Source organism: Phoenix dactylifera, unplaced genomic scaffold (assembly GCF_009389715.1).
Source record: "Phoenix dactylifera cultivar Barhee BC4 unplaced genomic scaffold, palm_55x_up_171113_PBpolish2nd_filt_p 000007F, whole genome shotgun sequence".
Taxonomy (NCBI): Eukaryota; Viridiplantae; Streptophyta; class Magnoliopsida; order Arecales; family Arecaceae; genus Phoenix; species Phoenix dactylifera.
The window spans coordinates 2,813,025-2,833,925 of record NW_024067666.1 but is presented as its reverse complement, the minus strand read 5'-3'; the positions used below and the strand labels follow the sequence as shown (position 1 = coordinate 2,833,925).

Below are 20,901 nucleotides of genomic sequence, written 5' to 3'. Positions count from 1 at the left end.
TTTTCCGCTGAAAAATCTTATTTCAGCACCATAATTCATAAAAATCTAACCACATAGAGAAAAATAGTATGTTATTGAGCTGAGCCCGATTACGAGCCCGAGCTCGAGCTCGGGCTTGTTCTGGAGCTCGTAATTGAAACGAGCTTTACGAGCTCAAGCCCGAGCCTTTGCTTTGCCAAGTAAGCCCGAGCTCGAGCCCAATACAGAACTCGTTACCAAGCCCGAGCTCGAGTTTCTATGAAATGAGCCGAGCCGAGCTCTCCCAGGCTCGAGCTCAGCTTGGCTCGTTAACAGCCCTAGCCCCCGTTTTGAGGCGGGATGCTTCAAGTAGAAAGTTGAACCGCATATTTTATATCAAATTTTTAAAAATATCGATATTTTAAAATAAATAATGGGACATGGAAATTGAGAATCCAAATTATTAAATATAATTTATAATATAAAACCAATCTAGAACTATGTATCTTGATAATCTCTATTCTATGTATTAAGTGGATATAAAAATAAATATTTTAACACCATGAAGTATTTTAGTATTGTTTATTTAGTTATCAAAAATAAATAAAATATATGCATAAATATGCCAATATTTTATTTATCATGTGTCCTAGAAAAATTAATATTATATAATAAATCATGATACGATTAAAAAATATTTAATGGGTATTGATGTGGGGTCGGAACCCCGACACCAGCCCGCACACCGGACGAGCAGGGAAAGCATCCGCGTCCTCCCCGAGGTATTGTCCGCTCTGGGATTGCCGCTTCGGGTCTGCGGGAGGTCGCCCAGGGCCGGAGCCCAATGACAGTCCCGAGCCCTGACGGCGCGGAGGTCCGCGGAGGTTGCCCCCTACCCTCACGATTTTGTCCCACAAAAGGGCCCTCGGTGAGAAGAGGTGTTTGCACCCCCCCATTTAAGGCACAGACCTTTCCGCTGATTATCCGATGTGGGACTAAACTGGGAACCCCATCCCACAACACAGCCCCCTCAGTGGGAAGGTCTGTGCGTGGCCGGGGCCCTTCCTCTAGCGCCATCTGATGTGGGGTCGGAACCCCGACACCAGCCCGCACACCGGACGAGCAGGGAAAGCATCCGCGTCCTCCCCGAGGTATTGTCCGCTCTGAGATTGCCGCTTCGGGTCTGCGGGAGGTCGCCCAGGGCCGGAGCCCAATGACAGTCCCAATGACAGTCCCGAGCCCTGACGGCGCGGGGGTCCGCGGAGGTTGCCCCCTACCCTCACGGTTTTGTCCCACAAAAGGGCCCTCGGTGAGAAGAGGTGTTTGCACCCCCCATTTAAGGCACAGACCTTTCCGCTGATTATCCGATGTGGGACTAAACTGGGAACCCCATCCCACAACAGGTATAATATGATAACTATGAAAAGTTGATAGTGCAAATAGGGAGCCTGCGTGTGCATATATTTTTTCTTGCTGTATTTTTTTTTTTTTTTGATTTCTAAAGCTATATTAATCTGATTTTGGAGTAATACTTACACTTATTTTTATATCTGATGAACATATTTGGTAGTAGATTTCTCGATTTTATCATAATCTATTGTTGCATTGGTAAGAAAATTCTAAGAGTTCATCAGAGTTCCCTTTCATTTTTACTTTAAATTTCTAATCAAGGAAATCAAACCATGATTTGAGAGGAGTCCATGGACCACTTTCCCTCTCTCTCTCTCTTCCTCCATCCTTCAAATATACATAAATAAAATACAATTATTCAGTTTCATACTTGCATATGTTAATTGGTTGGTGGAACTGGACAATTAGCATTTGTTCACTATAATTGGCTCCTAAAAACACTTGCCTCATTAAACCAGATTTCACCATTACATAATTATTACATCTTGTTTTTTTTTTTTTTTTTTTTTGGTCAAAAATAGGAGGGGAGGGGGAGGGACCAGCCCACCCACGTAGCAGCCCCATTATTGGGCCCCCCTTCCACTAGGGAATGTTCGATACAGGTCGCAGGTTTCGCGTGCCTTCCCCGACCCGTGGGCTCACCCCACTGGGTTCACCGCCTCACGTGTGGGTACGTCACCCCAGCGCCACCTTGGTACAAGTGGAAGGAAAGCATAACCGCCAACAAGCCAGCCGAGCGTGGGGCATCCGGTCCCCTAATTTAATCGACGCCCGCGCGTATTATTACATCTTGTTTGATAAATGATGGTGTCATGAGATAGGTTTTAGCAACTAGAGGAGGGAAGTGCTTTGGTTCATCATACATTGTGACTGTATTGCATCATTTTCTAAGTGCTTTCAGCAGAACTACCTTAGAGGCTATGATGAAACATCGCATAGAATATACCATAGGCTGGACTAAATTTCATCAAATTGTTCATTGTCACTACATTTCCCATAAGTTAACCATGTTCGCCATCATCAATCAAACGCCCGTAGTTTCCCCGCCTGTGTCACTAGTGTGCCAGCTTTCCCTTTCAGGTCTCGAGCTTTGCTTCAGAACTGAAAACATGTTGTTCTCTAGCTGTTCTATTAGGCTAGATATTCACCATTGATTACTGGTTCATCATTGCCTTCAATGATATAAAGACTGCCAAAATGATCCAGCTGAAGATAACTTCAAGTCCATTCCTAATCAAGGATAAAGATGACTTCTGTGGCCACCATTGGCTTTGGCATTTGACACAATCCATCTCAGAGGAGCATCATTTGCTGGGCATTACAAAAGAAGAATGCATTCTAAGAACTTCAAGTTGCATTACTGGATTATGGCATTGGGGGAAACAATCATTAGTCACAACCCTGGACATTAGCATAAACAAAAATAAGACATGAGCTATAGTTAACTGATAAAACCACACATCGTCGATACTCTTACAAAAAGCACTGCAAAACAAGCCCTTGAAAAAGACACAGGTGTCTTCTTAAGAGGCTCAACTATCACACAGCAACTCAATTTCAGACGACAATTATAAAACATCTAAATAGACAATGAACAAGGATTAACATATTATTATGCTTAAACATAAAAAAGGAGGATCTTGATTGGGTACATTTCCATCTTGGAGATTGAGTGAAAGATTCTAAATCATACAAAAATGATGCCTTAAAAGACTTCTTGTTGCGAGGTTTATGATACATAAAATCTAGTGATGTCAACGCCAAAGTTTGATTACTTCTTTTAAGTTAGAAGGAACAATGCCCAGCAAGTTTTGATGGCTTCTGGAGCAAAAGATCTCTGTGTTTCTCGTCTGCATCCTCGGAGCAAGGTAAGATGGAAAATTTCAAAGACATTGCAGGAGCTTCAGGTATCTCACTTGAATCATCCATTTCCCAGCTTCAGGTTATCTAATCACGGAGCATCAATTCTTTCGGTCGCACATCACAATTCTCCTCGTGAAAATTATTCTTTGAGGTCTTCAAAATATGACGCAGGAATCTCTGAGGGAGGAAGCAATGCAGATACACACTTAAACTGTTCAACAAAAAGAGTGCTGGTCAGCCCAATGAAATTGAACTTAAGGTTTTGAATCTTTCAACTACTAAGGGCCCTTTGGGTTGCGGGAAAAGAAGGGGGGACAGTGTGGTCGACGAAAAAGTATTGAGATGCCTCTTATTTGGTTAAAGTTTTCAAAGAAGAGAGATGAAAAAGTTGTATTTTCATGGGAATATGATTTCCACATTTTATAAAAAAATCTTTTCCATAAGAAACATGGAAAAGTTACTTTTCCGTGAGCCGAAAATCGCTCCATTTTTATTTTTTTTCAAAAAAGCCATTAAAGATGCATTAAAGACTTAATTTTTATTAAGGGTATAATAGAAATTACACATAACTTTTTTAGAAAAGTGGATGGTCAACCAAACATAAGCACTCTGAAAATCTGTCACTTTTTCATTGTCAACCAAACATGTTAAAAGATTTTCTCAGGCATTCTCTTTTCAAGAATCTGCTTCCGAGGAATTATATTCCTAAGAGAAAAAATACTTCCCGCGAACCAAACGAGCCCTAAGTAAAACTAATGGCAGGGTAGAAAACATGAACCTACCCTATGCTGCTTGTACTTCTCCCTAATAGCCAACAAAGAGGATCCTTACTTGTTCAATTGCAAATCATGTATGGCATGAATGCACTACTTTAGCTCAGACAGCCTATAATCAGTGTAGTGTTGAAGTATTTTGTTCTGGAAAAATGCATCAAGAAAATTGGGCACATTCAAGAAAGACAGGCAGTATATATGCTAAGAAGCCCTGTAACTGAGACCATAAACATTTGGAGTAACATGCTCTTTCCCAAGGGTTGGATTTTCGATTAACAGTCAATCTTGCAACAAAAAGAGCTGAAGCAGCAACTACTGATGGCAAGAACTGAACACAGCCATAGTCAAGTAAGCTCAACTATGCAAGGTATCTGCCTAAGAACTCCAGCAGAGGAGGATGCTGTAACAGAGGGTGAAAAACCACTATGAATAAACGAACCAGAAGAATTGCAACCTCCAAGGCTAACATGTTGTCAAATAATCCTAAACCATGGGGGCATAAAAATACTTACTTTGCCTTCCTCTTGACCAGCCCTTGTGAACCGCCTACAGAAGACAAAATAATAGCCCCAGTTAGCCAAAAGGACTGCTAAAGAACACAATCATTTTATGAATCTATGAACCTAACAACATTGCATTCAAGCCGCTACGAAACATGGATCTGTAAACAAGAAATTCTGAAGAAAATTCATCAGGGAGAAAAAGTTGAATCAAATTCCTCGAGAAAATCAGACAGCCATACCCGAGAAAAGTTCTAATGGTAGGATTTCCCATCTCCAACTTGAGATATTTCCCATCTCCGACTTGTGCGTATATATGGCCATAGTGCTATATCTAAATTCTAATATAAACTAATTATATCTTAATCTTATGTAAGTTTTGACAGATTTCTTAAGCATTTAGGCTGGGTGGTCAGCCAATTCAATCTAGATTGACCTAATAACATCACCCATTTTTTTGAAAGACGCGTTAGCAATTCGGTCATATAATCTGGATCCTAACCGTCTATGCCTTGAGCCTAATATGTCTTGACCTCGTGTATAGATAAGATAAGATATAGTAAAATTTGACAAGTTAGCTTGAGGTGCAATCAAGCCAAGTGAAGTCGAGTAGCTATAGGTTCGAGCTTGATTTAATTCAAAATATTTAGGCTCGAAATTTGACTTGAGATTGATCAAGCCTTAATATCCAAGCTCGAATTTATCTAGATAAAAAAAAGAAGCAATACTCAAGATCGACTCGGCTCAAATATTAACCGAGCCTTGATCATAATTAAAAATATGGTTAAAACAAAATATAACATAAGATAATATTTTTAAATATTAAATTAAGTATATATATAATATAATATAACATAATATAGTTAAAAATATATATATTTGATTGGGCTCGCGAACTTTCGAGCTAAGTATTTTGCTATTCGAACTCAACTGAAAAATTATTCGAGCTTGATAACAATCGAGTTTAGTTGAGCTTGGGTCTAAGTCAAGTTCGAGTAGCTTGCAAGCTGCTCGACTCATGTGCACCCTCAGTGTCAACTCCAACTGAATAGAATGAGATAGAGTAATTTGGGGTACATAGATTCAAGAACAGGGGATGGATATGAGCCAAAAGGCATTGATGCTCCACGGAAATGCTGGAGAAGAAAAGAGAAAAAGGAGAAGTGATGCTGAGATATTGAAACTCCTTTTCTTGGCATTTGTTTAAAGACATTACTCTTTAGAAAAGAGGGAATATTTAAAAGAAAGATAAAATGTAGATCGCTAGAAGGGAACAAAGTTTTACCAAGAAATACAGGGGAATAAGGTTCCTTGCCCGTTGAGCTTGTGGGAGAATAGTACGTAATGATATCCCACCAACCTTGGCTTCGCCATCTATCCACCATCTGCTCTCTCTCGATTCCCCACTTCCAACCTGCAACCTTTTTAATGTCCTTCCTTTCAAAGTATTTTGTTCTCTATGCTCTCATGTTCCCACTCTTACATTCTAAAGTCAATTAAACTGTATAAAAAGAAACCTTTTCACATATGATACTAATTAATTTGATCGAGACTTGCATGCGAGAGAGTAACGTACTCAGGAAGTTAAAAGGAAAATGGTGAACCTCTGTGATAAGAAAGAAAGGATGTGACTGGGCATTGTCTTTTTAGGGGGGAGAAAAACAGAACCCTAGAATTCATATTATAACGGCAGATGCTCTAAATTCTTCATAAAAAAAGTACCTATTACAATGTAATAAGCTTAACTAAACACTGTCATTGCCCAAGGACCAAAACTCTTTATCGTTAGCATACCTCAGAATCCCGTCCAAACAAAACTAACCAAAATATATTAGTTGAGTTTTTGTATAGTATACAATTGTCCAACAACTATCCATTATATAGCTAATATAGAAGTAAATACACGTCCACATAAGTCGTCATGTACTCCTTCATTGAGACTCTAATGTCTGAAGACATATGTACTTTAGATTTTTTCATGCTTCTCTAATCTTTCAATCTTATCATATTAACTACTCTAAAAATACCAAATTCTTAGTAAATAAAAATATTAATATTTTTAATATAATTTTTTAAGTACTTAAGAATTTATGCGGTTTTAGTTTCTCTCTAAACTAGCTCAATTTGCGTGGAAATGAATATCAAAAACAGTACCTGCACAAAACTTTTACCGCTTTTGTTTTTATTTTTATTATTTTTTTAAAAGCAATGAACTTTGCCTCCAACGTCTCTAAAAATTTTATAAATAAGTTTTAAAATCAAATGAGTTTCACGGCCCATGTAGTTCGGCACAGCTCATTTTTCTTCTTTGATTTCTGAAAAAACAAAAACAGAAGATAAAAATAATATTTTTTTGAAAATTACAGTCACTTGTTTTTTTTTTTTTGCATGAGCAGTATACCATGTACGTATTCAGTACAGTAGCAAGAAATTTCCTAGGAATACAGCAATCTCCGTATCCCAGCAAAAGAACAGCCACCCGCATCGGATCTATGTACCCTTTATGCCCGACTAGAGTGAACGCCGGCAGCCGGCCCTCCTTCGTAATAATGAAAGAACATTAGGCTATCTAGGTCGACACAGCAAACAGCGAATCTGTAAACAAAACTTCCCACCAACCAAAGAAGACACGTGGAAGTCTAACCTTATTCTCCCTAACCCTTTTCGCCTCCAGGGCTGTTCCATCTCCCTTTTGTTCCTTTTTGACTCAAATAGACGGAACGAAAGACGGGACGTTTAGGAATGCTCCTCCGACCATCCGACCAAGCGCGCAAATGGATCCCGCACCGGTCGATTCAGCCTTCTCCGCCGTCCCCACTGTCTCTCCCGCTCCCGCTCCCGCTCCCGCTCCCAATCCAAGTAACAATAAAAAGCCTTCCTTTTACCCCCTCCGCGTCCTCTCCCCCATGGCCTCCTCCCACCCCGGCGACGAGGAGGAGAGCTCCCTCCTTCCCTCTCTCTCCGCTGGCCCTGACTCCCTTTATGACGAAGAAGACGACACCGAGGAGCGCGCCTACGACGCCCGAGAGAAGATCGTCGTCGGGATCGACGCCGACGAGCCGGGCGCTGTCCCCACCTTCTCCTGGCGGAAGCTCTGGCTCTTCACCGGCCCCGGGTTCCTGATGAGCATTGCCTTCCTGGACCCCGGGAATCTGGAGGGGGACCTCCAGGCCGGGGCCGTTGCCGGGTACTCGCTGCTGTGGTTGCTGTTCTGGGCCACCGCCATGGGGCTTCTGATCCAGATGCTGTCGGCCAGGCTCGGGGTTGCCACGGGAAAGCACCTGGCGGAGCTCTGCCGGGAGGAGTATCCCGGTTGGGCGCGACTGGCGCTGTGGTTCATGGCGGAGGTGGCCCTGATTGGGGCGGATATACAGGAGGTGATCGGGAGCGCTATTGCTATCAAGATTCTTAGCCGCGGGGTGCTGCCGCTTTGGGCTGGAGTTGTTATCACCGCCATGGATTGGTGAGGATCTGGGTACTTTTCTCTCTCCTGATTTAGATCCCTGCAGATCTTATTGTATTGGGTGCCAAAATTGTCGCTCTCTTTAGGAATTCTGGTTTGTTGGGTGAGATTGAAGAAGCTATGTTCATGTTTTATGTCCTTCTATCTTAATATGTGATTTTTTTTTTTTTTTGTTTTTCCATCACGAATTTGTTCCGTCTCTTTCCCCTTGTTAAAAAGATAGAGATTTTTTCAAAGTATGCTTCATGATATGCGCTCTCTGTGCGTGTCTTCACTTTCACTTCTGGGACTAAGATCACGCTAGACATAATCTGATCTATTATGTTTAATAGAGTTTGAGTTTGCTTCTTAAATCATGAATTACTATTTAAGCTTTATCTGTTCTGAATTCAGTCCCAGAAATACCCTGGACAGACACTTATATCTATATAAGAGATTTCACTTTTATAGCTCCCCGGGGCTAAATCAATGTTCTTTGGGATTAACAAACTTTACCACACGATGTAGATTTTCAGCTATTAAAAGTGCAATGCCTATAAGCCAGTGCCAGTTATAATCCCAGTCTATATTGTTAGATACACTGCTAATCTTCATGTTTATAAAAAGGGATAAATGAGATATAATTCAAAGAGTCTACAGCTTCTGAAAAGAATTTTAAGTTGAAGAATATTTTTGATAAAGTGCTCCGCTACTTTCTTAGTTAAACCGTAGGGCTCTGCCAATGCTAGAAGCTTTTTGAAAGAAGGTTTGGATTGAGTTTTTCTTTTGATAATTTGTCTTGCAAAATAAAGTTGACCATAGATTTATGGTCGGTATGGCAACCATTTCCGTTTTCTGTTCTGATAGGAAGCCCCAATTCTCTGTCATCAGAATTTAAGGTATGCCATAACATTGTGAATGAAGATTTTATATGCATCATTTTGTTGGCAGCTTCATGTTCCTGTTCCTTGAGAACTACGGTGTGAGGAAATTAGAAGCTGTTTTTGCGTTTCTCATCGCAACAATGGGCATTTCCTTTGCTTGGATGTTTGGTGAAACTAAGCCCAGTGGGAAGCAGCTTCTGATTGGTAGATATTTGATTTCATTAAAAAGGCTTGTTGTTTCTGTCTGGCTCCCTTTTCCACTTCATCCAAGTTCTTCAAATTACAGCTGATTAGTTGTTTCTTTGCAGGTGTATTGGTTCCAAAACTAAGCTCAAAAACCATTAGGCAGGCTGTTGGGGTTGTGGGCTGTGTCATTATGCCCCACAATGTATTCCTGCACTCTGCTCTTGTACAGTCAAGAAAGATTGATCCTAACAATGAAATCTGTGTTCGAGAAGCAATAAATTATTATTCCATAGAGTCTTCTTTGGCCCTGATTGTCTCCTTCACAATAAATCTGTTTGTTACAACAGTTTTTGCAAAAGGATTTTATGGTACTAAAGAAGCTAATAGTATAGGTCTCGAGAATGCTGGGAAGTTTTTACAAGAGAAGTATGGGGGAGGGCTATTTCCTATTCTTTACATCTGGGGAATCGGGTTATTAGCAGCTGGGCAGAGTAGTACGATTACAGGCACCTATGCTGGACAATTTATCATGGGTGGATTTCTGAATCTTCGTTTGAAGAAATGGATCAGAGCATTGTTTACTAGGAGCTTCGCAATTGTGCCAACTATAATTGTTGCTTTGTTTTTTGATTCATCTGATTCTACATTGGATATTTTAAATGAGTGGCTCAATGTGCTGCAATCTGTTCAGATCCCATTTGCCCTTATTCCACTTCTAACATTGGTATCAAAGGAGCATCTTATGGGAGTTTTCAAAATCGGCGCTACTATTCAAGTAAGTAATGAACATAATACTTTTTATTCAGGTTGTAACTTAAGTCTGCATTATTGCTACATATATTTTCATTTATGTCATGACTTGTTTTTTGCTAGCTCCATGCTTCTTATTTCGTTGCTAGCCACTGGTTTTTAGTTTTACTTAATCTTCTTGAATCGAGTTTCATCTTTCAAATATACAGTTTTAGAGCTTAAAAAGAGCTATTCATCTGGTATAAAAGTAAGGGTAGTTATCACAGACAAGCTTCATTAATTTTCAAATTTTGTGGAAGTAGCAAAATCAATCATGCTGATCTTTTCCTCTCCTAAAACCTCCCCTTTCATGCATTTTTCTTTTTTGTATTATTTAATCCCATGTTTTGTTGATTCATGTAAACTTAGTGGTTAAATCTTTATGGAAATTGTGGCAGATATGTTTCACAACATGTTAATTAGCAAGAATGTTGCAACTAAAATTGAACTTCTTATGTTAGTTTTGTTCAAAAGACTGCAGTTTCTTTTTTAAAAAAACATGTTTGCTTATTGCTATAAAGCAATTAAAATTGTGTGATTTCTTTTGCAGAACTTACATTGCTTTAGTATATCATTTAACAGTTTCTCCTGTCTTTCCATGTTGGTGCATCCATAGTTTTGGCATTTTTGTGTCACTCCTTGAATCCAACCGGCATGATATGGTATATAGTTTAAATCCCCTGGATATACTATAGCCACTATACCTTATGGAAGTTCATTTAATAACTTCCTTAACCTAAAAGGATCTATCTAATATAGCATTTACATTTGTTGAAACATTATCTATGCTTGTGGAACTTTATCTTAACTGACCACGCAGGGTTTATATCTCTCTATATATAATGTATATGTCTATGTATATGTATAAATGGTGTTCATGTACACCTGTAACTTTGTTTTTGGAATATGGTACAGCCGAAATATGATCTACGTGAACACATAAAATTGCTGAAATTATAGTTCTGTGTTGGAAGAACTCTTACCCAATGGAATGTTTTGTAAACCAAGGAAACTCCATCTACGTTAAATGTGTTTACACATATCTGCTCTAGATGCAAGCCTATTTAATGAGTGTTGTTTTGTACAACAGGTTCAGGAATCAAATTTTCATCTTGAATGGACTGTTTCAGTATCAAATATGAATGTATTATCTGTTAATAATGCTCTTCATTCATGCATTTTGTGCACTATGCTGTGTAGCTACATTAGCTGAACTGATAGTTGTGTATGCTCATGCTGATTCCTTTTGCACTTATAATTTTAGATAGCATTGAACCTTGTGGTACCACATAATTTCAATCGATTTTATCAGCAAGTGACTTAGGAGCATCTTATAGTTAAAGATCAAGATCTTGTCAAAGGTGGTATCTCCCTAACAGTTATTATGTCCATGGAGGATAAGATATAGAACATCTCTTCTGAGTTCTGACACTTTCAATTCTCAATCTATTATAAGTTGTTTGTTAAAGTCACCATTTTCTAGAAGCTGCTGGATTATTGGATATATTATGGTGGGAAGTAAGGAAAGAAAGAGAAAGACGTGTTGTTCAGGATTCTTCTTCATACTTCTCATGAGTTTTAAGGAACATTATATTTTCTTCTTGCTACTGGTTTATGGGGGTGTCTTTTGTCTTCCTCCTCTTCCATCACTCTTGTATGTGTTATTGCATAAAAGAAACTGCCTCTTTATTCTACCTTTTCAATTCTCGTTACAAGATAGAAGAGCTATTCTCTCGTGTTGTTCTCTCATGAAAGGAATTTTCTGCTGCCTCTCAAAAGAGGAAAACACTGTAAACCTTCGGCAACATTAAAACCCTGCCCTTTGTATTCTTTTAATAAGAGTTTGCCATTATTAGTTTGAGGACCAGTTATTCCAAGTGGTATCCAGTGATGGTGGGAGAATAAAGAGAAATAAGAGAGTTCTTGGCTATATCAAACAAAAAAAAATAATGATATACACCTTTAGCAAAATCATAATTGTTCCCTTGAAGTTTTTTGACTGACTTTCACTACTAACTAGTTAAAGAACTGGTTATTTTGATTTGTTTGCACTTAGAAGCTGGAGGTGATGGTTAATAATTTCAAGGTGTCATGCATCAAATCTCATTTAGCCCAGAGGAAGAGATGTGGTGATATCAGTCTTTGACTAATTGGTGTTTCTTGAAAAAATCACATCCTGATATTTCAAACTAGTACATACCCTTAGTTCAACTGAAGTCCACATCTAGTTAGAATACATATTATTTTCAACTCGTTTGCATGATGAAGCAAGAAAATGATGACATACAGGTCTAAAAATTTGTATATGTATGTACTATTCTTAATTTTTTTTTGAAAGTTCATTTCCAATTTGATGCTCAAACAAAGTGTCTGGTCTAGTTGATGTTTCTAGAAAAATTCTGGTCTAAAGCTTGCTGTAAATTATTGTTATTATGAATATCCCAAGTTCCCAACACAATTATGTGAAAGATATATGATTCTAAATTTTGAAACTGCATGAAGGAAAGGGGGTAGGAAGGCAGGGAGTTAAGCACTTGTTAAATGTCAATTGGTTTTCCTCCCTGCAAGACAAGTTTAAAAAGGTTTTATAGTAAATAAAACTTCAGTGGCACTGTACTCAACAAGCCTACGACCTCTGAAAGGATCTTTTTTAATTATATCAGGAAGGTGACTCAAGCTGTGTGATTGTGTGCCCAATTTTATATTGGTGCTCGATATTCATTTATTTGAAGTTTATGTGAAGTATCAAAATATTAGTAGGGACATAGGGAAATCAACTTGTGTGAAATACTGCACATAACATGCTAGGAACGAGAAACATTTCCTTCCTGGAAGGATTAAATGTAAATGTACCCGGAACAGGTTACTGAGTTAGATCTGCAAAGTTTTTTTTTTTTTTTAATGCATGGATTCTGTAATTTCTTAAACATATTGAATATGACATTCCCATTTAAATATAATGCATCTCTTGTGGAATATTGAGATCCAAAAGGCTTTCATTGGAAGACAATAAAAAGTCCTTGAAGGAATGTCAGTAACGTAACATGGAAATTTTAGAAGACATGGAAGAAACAGAAAAAATAATTTAAAATGACCAAGTATGTCTTATTAAGTTCATGTAAGCAGCGTCATATACTTTCATATGCCTCTATAAATTGCCAGCATGAAGCTCCATTCACAATATGAAGAAGGCTATTAAAAGAATTCTTGTGAACAAGAACTTTTAGGGACGGATCTAGATGGGGAAGTACTTATGCAGGAATAATATATACAAGTCTTGACTTACAAAACAAATTAATGAATACTAAAACCATGTAAAAGTGCATGGTGATAGGACTATTTAACATTCATTACAATTGTATAAATTTGTGTTAAGAAACCAAGTTGGCTCAGTCAACTATTATATTCAGCATTTTTTTTAGAATTTTAAATAACTGACCAAATATTAGGGAAGTACTTTTCTACTAGTATATATAAAAGTAATGGTGATGTGCATGAGACAACTTTTCTAGGTGATTCATGTGACATATCTAACAAGATGGAACAAAGATTAGATATGTGGCAGTAATCTAATTGAAACTACTTCAACTTCATGCTAGAAGGCTGGTAATTTGTCCTACTTCCTTGCTCTTACTTGAATCCCTTGCCCTTCTTGTCGTGCAAGGTTATAGTTTGGCTGAGGTCTAGAACCACAAACCTTGCTCTAGGTGTACAATTTGAACCTTGAATTGATTGGGTGGGTCCCTAAGCAAGTGGTGTCAAATTAAGTTCGATCGGTCTTCTTTTATAACTGAATTAGATCTTGATATTGCTCTCATCCTTAAATAGGTAATTTACTGCTAGTGCACTATAGTTTTGATGCCTTCTAACTGTTTTTGTTTGCATTCATAAAAAAATCTTAACAATTGATTTCTTATATGTTATTCGGATTTTTTTGCTGTAGATGGTAACCTGGACTGTCGCTGCTTTGCTAATAATAATCAACGGCTACCTCTTGCTGGAATTCTTCTCTTCTGAAATACATGGTCCGTTGCTTGGTTCTATTGTGTGCATAGCCGTGGCTGTATACGTGGCATTTATAATTTATCTCATCTTGCGTGGTGGTGAATTATCCACTCGGCTTGCATCAGCATTCCGCTGGAGATTCTCATGAGGATTTGAACTCAAAATAGAATTGATTTTGCTTTAACATGTTTGGAAGATACAGAATATGAGTTTGCTATCCCACATTTGAGAGATTGGAGATAATGTTGTACAGAAGCTGCAGGAGCTCGAGGGTTATATTTTTAGATTGGCCTTTCATGGTCTTGTAAATCAGTCAAATAATGTTCCACAGCGTAGTTGTGTTTGGAATAGGTTTGCTGTACTCTACCTCTGTGTTGAAGAGGCCAGCAGTTCTGTAGTATGTTGATTTCACACGATCAGCTTTTCCGAGCCATTTGCAGAAGCCTCTTTGGTATGGTTATCTCTAGCAAATTTTCTCCCTGTTGCAATGCAGGAGATGACAAGTAATTCATTCACAGGTGAATTCATTGTTATGCTGAAGTATTTGCACATTTCAATAGTATAAATAAGCAGGCTGAATCTTGTGTCAGCCATGGTTTTGTCCAAACTCCAAGGCATATTTAAAGCCCCTCTTTTTCCCCCCACTTTTAGTCTTTGATGACTCTTCCTAGACTTCCTAGCTTTTTTCAGTTGTATGAATCAAGCAGGGTTTGCTTGTGATAGATATGGTGTTTGTTACTCAATATCTTGCAGGCTTGAGCAACACTGTTAGCTTAATATGGAAGAAATTTGATTTTGTTGACAGGTTTAATATGTCAGGAGGCTTATCCAAGGGAGGGACTCATTTCTCTGCTCCCTGGATCACTATAGTCAGTACCAAGGAACATACAAAAAAAATAGATGGATGCAACTTGGGGCAGGCAAGGGTGCAATTGGAATTCAGAAGAGAAGCAGCTGCAGATGGATCGGATCGGCGAAGTTATATTAATCCTCTGAATTAAGTGATGCTGGAGCCTCAATGCCAATGTCAAAAAATTAGGCTGGCATGGTGATCTTAAGCCGGTATTCCTTGGATAAAAGAGACCTATTGAAATTATTTCACAGAAGGGAGAATTACTCTAGGCCTGACCCTGACATATGTTCTGAAAAGGAAGAATGGCCGAGTTTCTAGTTTGATATGTTGTCATGAATGCAGGAGCATATTAATCTTCTTTTCTTTTCTTTTCTTTTTCCTTTTTTGAGGTTTGTTTTTGCAGGACGGTCCCATTCTTTTCTGAAGTTGGAAGCCAGTCCCTTTCTTTCTCTTTTGTGTATGATGGTCACTATATTTTTAAGAAAATATCAATAGCTGTCCATGGGTTAAACTCTTGCAAACAGAACGCTCGGCTGACAATAAACCTAATATCCAAAGCATCCTTTAGTTTGATTGGACTAACATCCTCAGTAAACCGGTTAAACCAGTTTATGTGATTAGGTTAGAGCACCGTCTCTCTTGGTCAGAAGCCGTCGGGAGAACTCGAGCCCCTTCTCTCCTCTTCCGCTCCACTCTTCTCCTCCACAACCCTAAAACCCTTCAAAATTTCCGCAACCTCAAGCTTTTGTGATTAACATTCTTCGAGGATTCTCTACGATCTATGTGTTCTATTGGAATCGGCCAGCACTTACAACTAATGACATCACTAATACTATGTAAATGTCTCAATATTTCCAGCATATGAAACTTTCATTTTTGCATATTACATTTATCCTTGAAATATCCTCATCCTCATATTTGAACAAAACCTTTAGGATCTTTGGATTTACTCTAATATGTCCAACCTCATTTTAAGTTCTAAATCAACTCGATTTAAATCTCAGACCCCTGATACCTAAGTCTTATGGTTTTGGATATCAATCGTCTTTGTCAGGTCCATTTGTTCATCTACGATGATGTTCAAAACATACATCTTTAATGCTGAATCTCCTCCAAAAGCAAGCTCTTAGAAGAGAAGTGCCAACTACTTAAGCTAAGAGCTTTCGACATCCTTATCCTCCCTCATATTTAAACAAACTTTTAGAACCCTTGGATTCACCTAAATCAGTTGAGTGTCTGAGAACCATTGGCCCTCCCCAATCGTTTTTTTCTTTCGCTGAAACCTCCCCAATCCTTTTGGATCTCGATCCTCGTGTGAAGATGGAGGCAATGTTATTTGGTTATCCAATATCCACCGATCTAGCAGTCCATCTGCATGGATTTCAAACCATGAGGTTAGAGATTAAAGCAACATGACGGTCACTCATAGGCACCAAGTATAGGATCTAACAGTTCTTATAATCTTATATATGGATATGGAAAGGCTTTTTATAGGATAACAATGGTAAGAGATCACTGTTTCGGAGAACTAACGAAAAAGATTAACTTAAAATCATACCTCCCCATCCCTGCTCTCTCTTTGGACAGCTAGGAGAAGGAAAAGAATCAGGAAAAATAAAAAATGCTTCCAACTAGCATGTTCTCAAGGCTAGTGAGCTACGTGTAATATACAGGAGAAATGTATTAGGATTACAAGTTGAGATATGACTGTGTTGTAACTTCTAAGCCCTCGAGATGTTTTATGATACTACAAAGAAGTTTGTTGCTCTCGTTATTCCCTATTTTGAGGTTTTATATGGTACTTAGTTTTTTGTTGAAAACATGGTTTTTGACATGAAAAATAATGATATCACTAGTAGATTTGAAGCTTCAAACAGTCTTTCTGTCGTTTATCTTATTTTATTTCTGTTTTTCTGTATTTTGGTTAGATTTGGACTATTTAATTTTATTGGATTGTTGATGTCTTCTTTATTCCAGTCAAGCAGGATCGGACCTTTGATGCGTCAAACCTGAAAAAAAAAAGCTGAGGCTTTTAATTATAGTTGAATTATCCCACGATGCACCATGGATCAAGATTTATCGTCTCAATACTAGATTCACACCGGGGCTATACTAGCACTGTATTGGTATGGTACAGTATGTTCCATACCATTTGGTTTGAGCCAGTATAGTGAACCATGCCATGGGCCATTGAAATCAATATATGTTCATCAAATAAAATAATCGCATAAGGTTTGCTATATTTCACTTCCTTAATTAACCTTTTTTTTTTATTTTTTTATAACACACATATTTGACAATGGCTCCTCTAAGGAGTACGAGGCGAGCGTCCAAGAGCACTTGTTGCGAGCTCCATGACTGGGCATAATCCGAATGCATCACAACAAGATTGGGCCAAAAGATTGGTGAACGTCATGCCAATATGGACCAACAGATTAGATTATGTACTTCAACTCTCTTAGAGAAAAAAAAAGGGAAGAAAGAAAAGATAGGTATCGGAAAATGCTTTTGGGCGCCCGTAATTCATGCAAAACGTACCTTAAGGTATGGCGTGCATTTCTTTTCAGATAAGGTTACAAGTTTATGTCATGAATGCGAACAGTACGCGGTGCATACAAACGTGAGAACAACTCCATTCCGCCACATGCTGCTACATGATCCTAGTACTCTATTGCCTCTTAAAGTGGGGAAGAGGGCTTGTGTTACCAGGGACTCATGCTCGAGAGTAGTAGCTGCGGGTGGCTGTCAGCTCTTATACACCACTATTTTCGGAGCCAAGCTGCAAGCAGCCTGATTGGGTATTTGCTATATATACATGGCACACGTTGCGGGCCGACTCTATCATCTTGGAGGGTGACTCGGCTACTGTGATAGATTGGATCCGGGGGGGTCCGAGCTAGAACCATCTCATGCTTCGGAATATTTGGTCGATGGGCAGGGATGGGATGGCATTCCAGGCCTTGCACGTTTTTAGGGAGTTTCTTCTGACTGAAGGAGTTTGAAGAATAGATAATCCTTTACAAAGGATGCTTTGAAATCTAATATAGACGGATGAATAAAACAGTTCAAAGTGATTTGATAGTTGTACAATAGGTGATTCTTAACTATGGGCCATATAGTAAGGACATTTTAAGATCTATGCAAACATACGGGTGAAGAGGTTCGAAATGCTTTGAAATCTGTGCAGTGGATGATTCTTAACTATATGCCATATATACACACACACTCATTCTATTTTGTATATATATTTAAAACGTAAACTATTTAAAATATTAAATATGTAAATAAATTGGATGTATTTTCCTATGTTATATATAATTTTTAAAAGTAAATGATTTGTTAGTATTTTCTACAATTAAAAAGTAGCATAGAATGTTGATCCATGTAATTGATAAAGTAGTGTAGTATAATAACATCATGCACTTACTTTAATTTTCTAACTATATATGGCAAGCCACATTTAGTCCAAGAGTTCCCGCGCTTTAAGAAAACGATGCTAAAACCATATCAAGCGCTACGTAGATGCCCTTCGCTCCACCCACAACCACGATAAGGTACGTAAACCAGGTGGTCAACAAAACTTTAATAATCGTGTCAGCCCTACTGTACGTTGGTATTTAACACGGGAAGGGCCACAAGAAGGGTCCATGCTGATGTTAAACTTATAAAATCGGTGCCTTGCTAGTGGAAGAATGAAAGCTAGCTATAAGCAACGATATATGTATGAAGGATTAGAAATCACTTACATATATCACTTGCACATCAACAGGATAGAAAAACAAAAAAGAAGTTCGATACCTCCCCTCAATGCATGCTGTTCTTGGGAGAGGTTCCGGACTCAAACTTTAAAAAAGGAAAAAGGAAAATTGCCATCATGATGTGCGCACTAGAACGAATGTTATGCTTCTAATAGTTTACTTTCACTGTTTTGGAGCAAACTTGACCCCCTTTCCAGACCATAAATTGGAGGTGGAATATTTGTTGGTTGGGGGGCTGCAGAAGTATAGAATCGATCCCAATGGCAAGTAGGAAAAGGGTGACAAAACGTTCAGTGCGAGCATAGAAAACAAATATAAGAAACATGGTGGTATACATACATACATACATACATATATATATATGGGAAAATACAACGGTAAAAATTCCAACAGATCTCTCTCTTATTTTCTCCGAACACTCGTCGTCACTCTCACATCTGGACGAAGAAATATAGCTATAGGACTCCAGAAACAACTTCCTTTATTTATCCCACTCCATATCAACTCTTATAGACACACAATAACATGATTACCCGCTAGTTACCGGTGCCAAGTGGGGAAGAAAAGAGGCTATATAAAAGGTATTTAGCCTCAGAACGAGGCTCAGGGGCACTTGGGCCTCCTCCTCTTGCCAGAGCCAGTGTACTTGTCCCTGTAACAAGGGCACTCATCCTTGTGACCGTAAGTCCCCGAAGGCACACAGTGGCACTCCTCGCAGCATATCCCGCAGTACTTGAGGCACCGGTCCCGAACGCCTGCTTTGGAGCACCTCACCTTGCACTTGGAATTGCAGAAAGCTAGCACCAAAAAAAAAAAAGCAACCTGATCAGTGCAACTTTAACAAAAAAATCTAGAGAGAAACAACAGCTCTCATGAGCTTAATTAGTGTTTTTACGTGAGCCGGCCATGGTGGCTTGAAGATAGGAAGAGGCCAAGAGGAGGACTAGAAGGGCTAAGGTGGTGTGGAGCGTCTTCATGATGTTTTAACTTGGTTTATGGAAAGTAGGTATATAGTGGAGACTCTGGAGTTTGAGGTGATGAGGGTCTGTGTGGGTTTTGGGTGGGTATTTATAGGGGAGAGAGAGAGGGTTTCAGGTTGGAGGTTTGGTGAGAGATTTCACTCGATGGTGATGACCTGCGAGCTGGCATCCGGGGGGAGTAAAGTGACGCACCGATGAAACCGGGGTTCGAAATAATGATAAGTTTCTTGCTTTCTTTCCCTGGATGTTTATCATGATGCTTCCAATTACTCTCTTAAACAAATATAAAAAATTATCAATTTTTATCGTTATTTATAGAACTATATTTTCTTTGCAGATTGTTCGCAATTCATTTCAAGGCAGATATTACATATTCCAATAATCTTACATTCTTTCTTTATTTTGATTTTTTACAAGTTTTTAAATTTTTTTAATACATTTCTGAATGCCTATCAAATTCCAAACTTAATCTCTAGCCAAATTGTTTTTAGATAACATCGTTTAAATATGAGCAAAAAATATAACTATATTCTCATTATTATCCAATGTGTTTTTTTAATTATACTATCTAGTAGTAGTTGTAATAGCAGCCAATATTTTTACTTTTAGTTTTAGAAAAATCCAATATGACTCAAACTAAACGGATACCAACTTTTACTTTTGTTTTAGTGGAAGGCAACTAGTTAGGTTTGGGGTGAAGGGAAGAAACCATGGTATGGATGGGACCATGGACGGGACCAGCGTCGGCATGGCATCATCATGGGACGATGGACGGGAGGAGGAGGAATGCCCCGCGCGGAGGGACAACACGCGTGGGGTCACGCGGCTTTGCTTGGCCTCCAATTCACATTCATTGCCCTTGCGAGGGCGTCGCCCTTGGCTTTTATTATTACCTCCGGCATCTGCTCTGTTTCTCTGTGCGAGTCTATCACCTCTCTCTCTCTCTCTCTGCTTTGCCTCTTCCGTCTGCCTTTGGCTCGGTCAGCGTTACGTGTACGTCGGGACTCGGTAATCTAACCAGACTGGAAGTCTGGAATGCTGCATTCCAGCCGGCTTTCGATCGTCACGCGGGAGAAACATGGAAGGTTCTGAATCGCACCTCCACCGGACCAAGCCTAGCGTGGACAGAGGAAAGGCACTCCGGGATACGTTAATTCCAACTCCCCTGGTTTGCATCTTGCTTTCACTTTTCTTTTCTTTTCTTTTCTTTTTTTTAACTTTGTTGTGGGTAGAAGGATTGCATGTGCGGTGACGTGGTTTATTGATGAGTAATACGTACGGTATGGAGGGTCAAAGTAACCTTGCTTGTTAAGTTGTTTCTATTAATATTTTTGTGAAGTCTTGGCCCATCTTAGCTCATTCATTTACATTTTTTATTAGTTATCGTGTTAGATAAATATTTCTAGATTGACGTTACGACATGCCAAACAGATGTATACCGAGTTAGAATTTAAAATCTTTTCAAAAACTGTAATTCTGAGAAAATAAGTTGCATGTCTC

The 20,901-nt window shown here is 38.8% G+C and overlaps 1 protein-coding gene and 1 long non-coding RNA gene across 3 annotated transcripts; one reads left to right on the top strand and one right to left on the bottom strand.

The window, feature by feature from the left end:
- The first annotated feature begins 7,200 nt into the window (after window positions 1-7,200).
- On the top strand, window positions 7,201-15,117 carry LOC103709201 (metal transporter Nramp6-like). 2 transcript variants are annotated; one of them, XR_604416.4, is made up of 5 exons: window positions 7,201-7,967; window positions 8,898-9,034; window positions 9,139-9,791; window positions 13,749-14,328; window positions 14,616-15,117. XR_604416.4 is itself a non-coding variant. In XM_008794429.4 (4 exons), the coding sequence occupies exons 1-4, from the start codon at window positions 7,279-7,281 to the stop codon at window positions 13,956-13,958; spliced, it is 1,689 nt and encodes a 562-aa protein (XP_008792651.2). In that variant the 5' UTR covers window positions 7,201-7,278; the 3' UTR covers window positions 13,959-14,454. The 2 variants fall into 2 exon arrangements, 1 of the variants encoding a protein (XP_008792651.2); XM_008794429.4 differs by lacking the exon at window positions 14,616-15,117 and having other exon boundaries at window positions 13,749-14,454.
- Window positions 15,118-18,740: 3,623 nt separating this feature from the next.
- LOC103709202 lies at window positions 18,741-19,481 on the bottom strand. Its single transcript, XR_003386118.2, has 2 exons — window positions 19,317-19,481; window positions 18,741-19,218 (listed from the first exon to the last, which is right to left on the bottom strand). It is a non-coding gene; the product is annotated as an uncharacterized LOC103709202 (long non-coding RNA).
- Between the last annotated feature and the right edge of the window lie 1,420 nt (window positions 19,482-20,901).

Coding starts and splice junctions, on each gene's coding strand:
- LOC103709201 (XM_008794429.4), top strand. CDS start 7,279: ATGGATCCCGCACCGGTCGATTCAGCCTTCTCCGCCGTCCCCACTGTC. Junction 9,035..9,138: donor TGGGAAGCAGCTTCTGATTG/GTAGATATTTGA, acceptor GTTTCTTTGCAG/GTGTATTGGTTCCAAAACTA. Junction 9,792..13,748: donor AAATCGGCGCTACTATTCAA/GTAAGTAATGAA, acceptor TTTTTGCTGTAG/ATGGTAACCTGGACTGTCGC.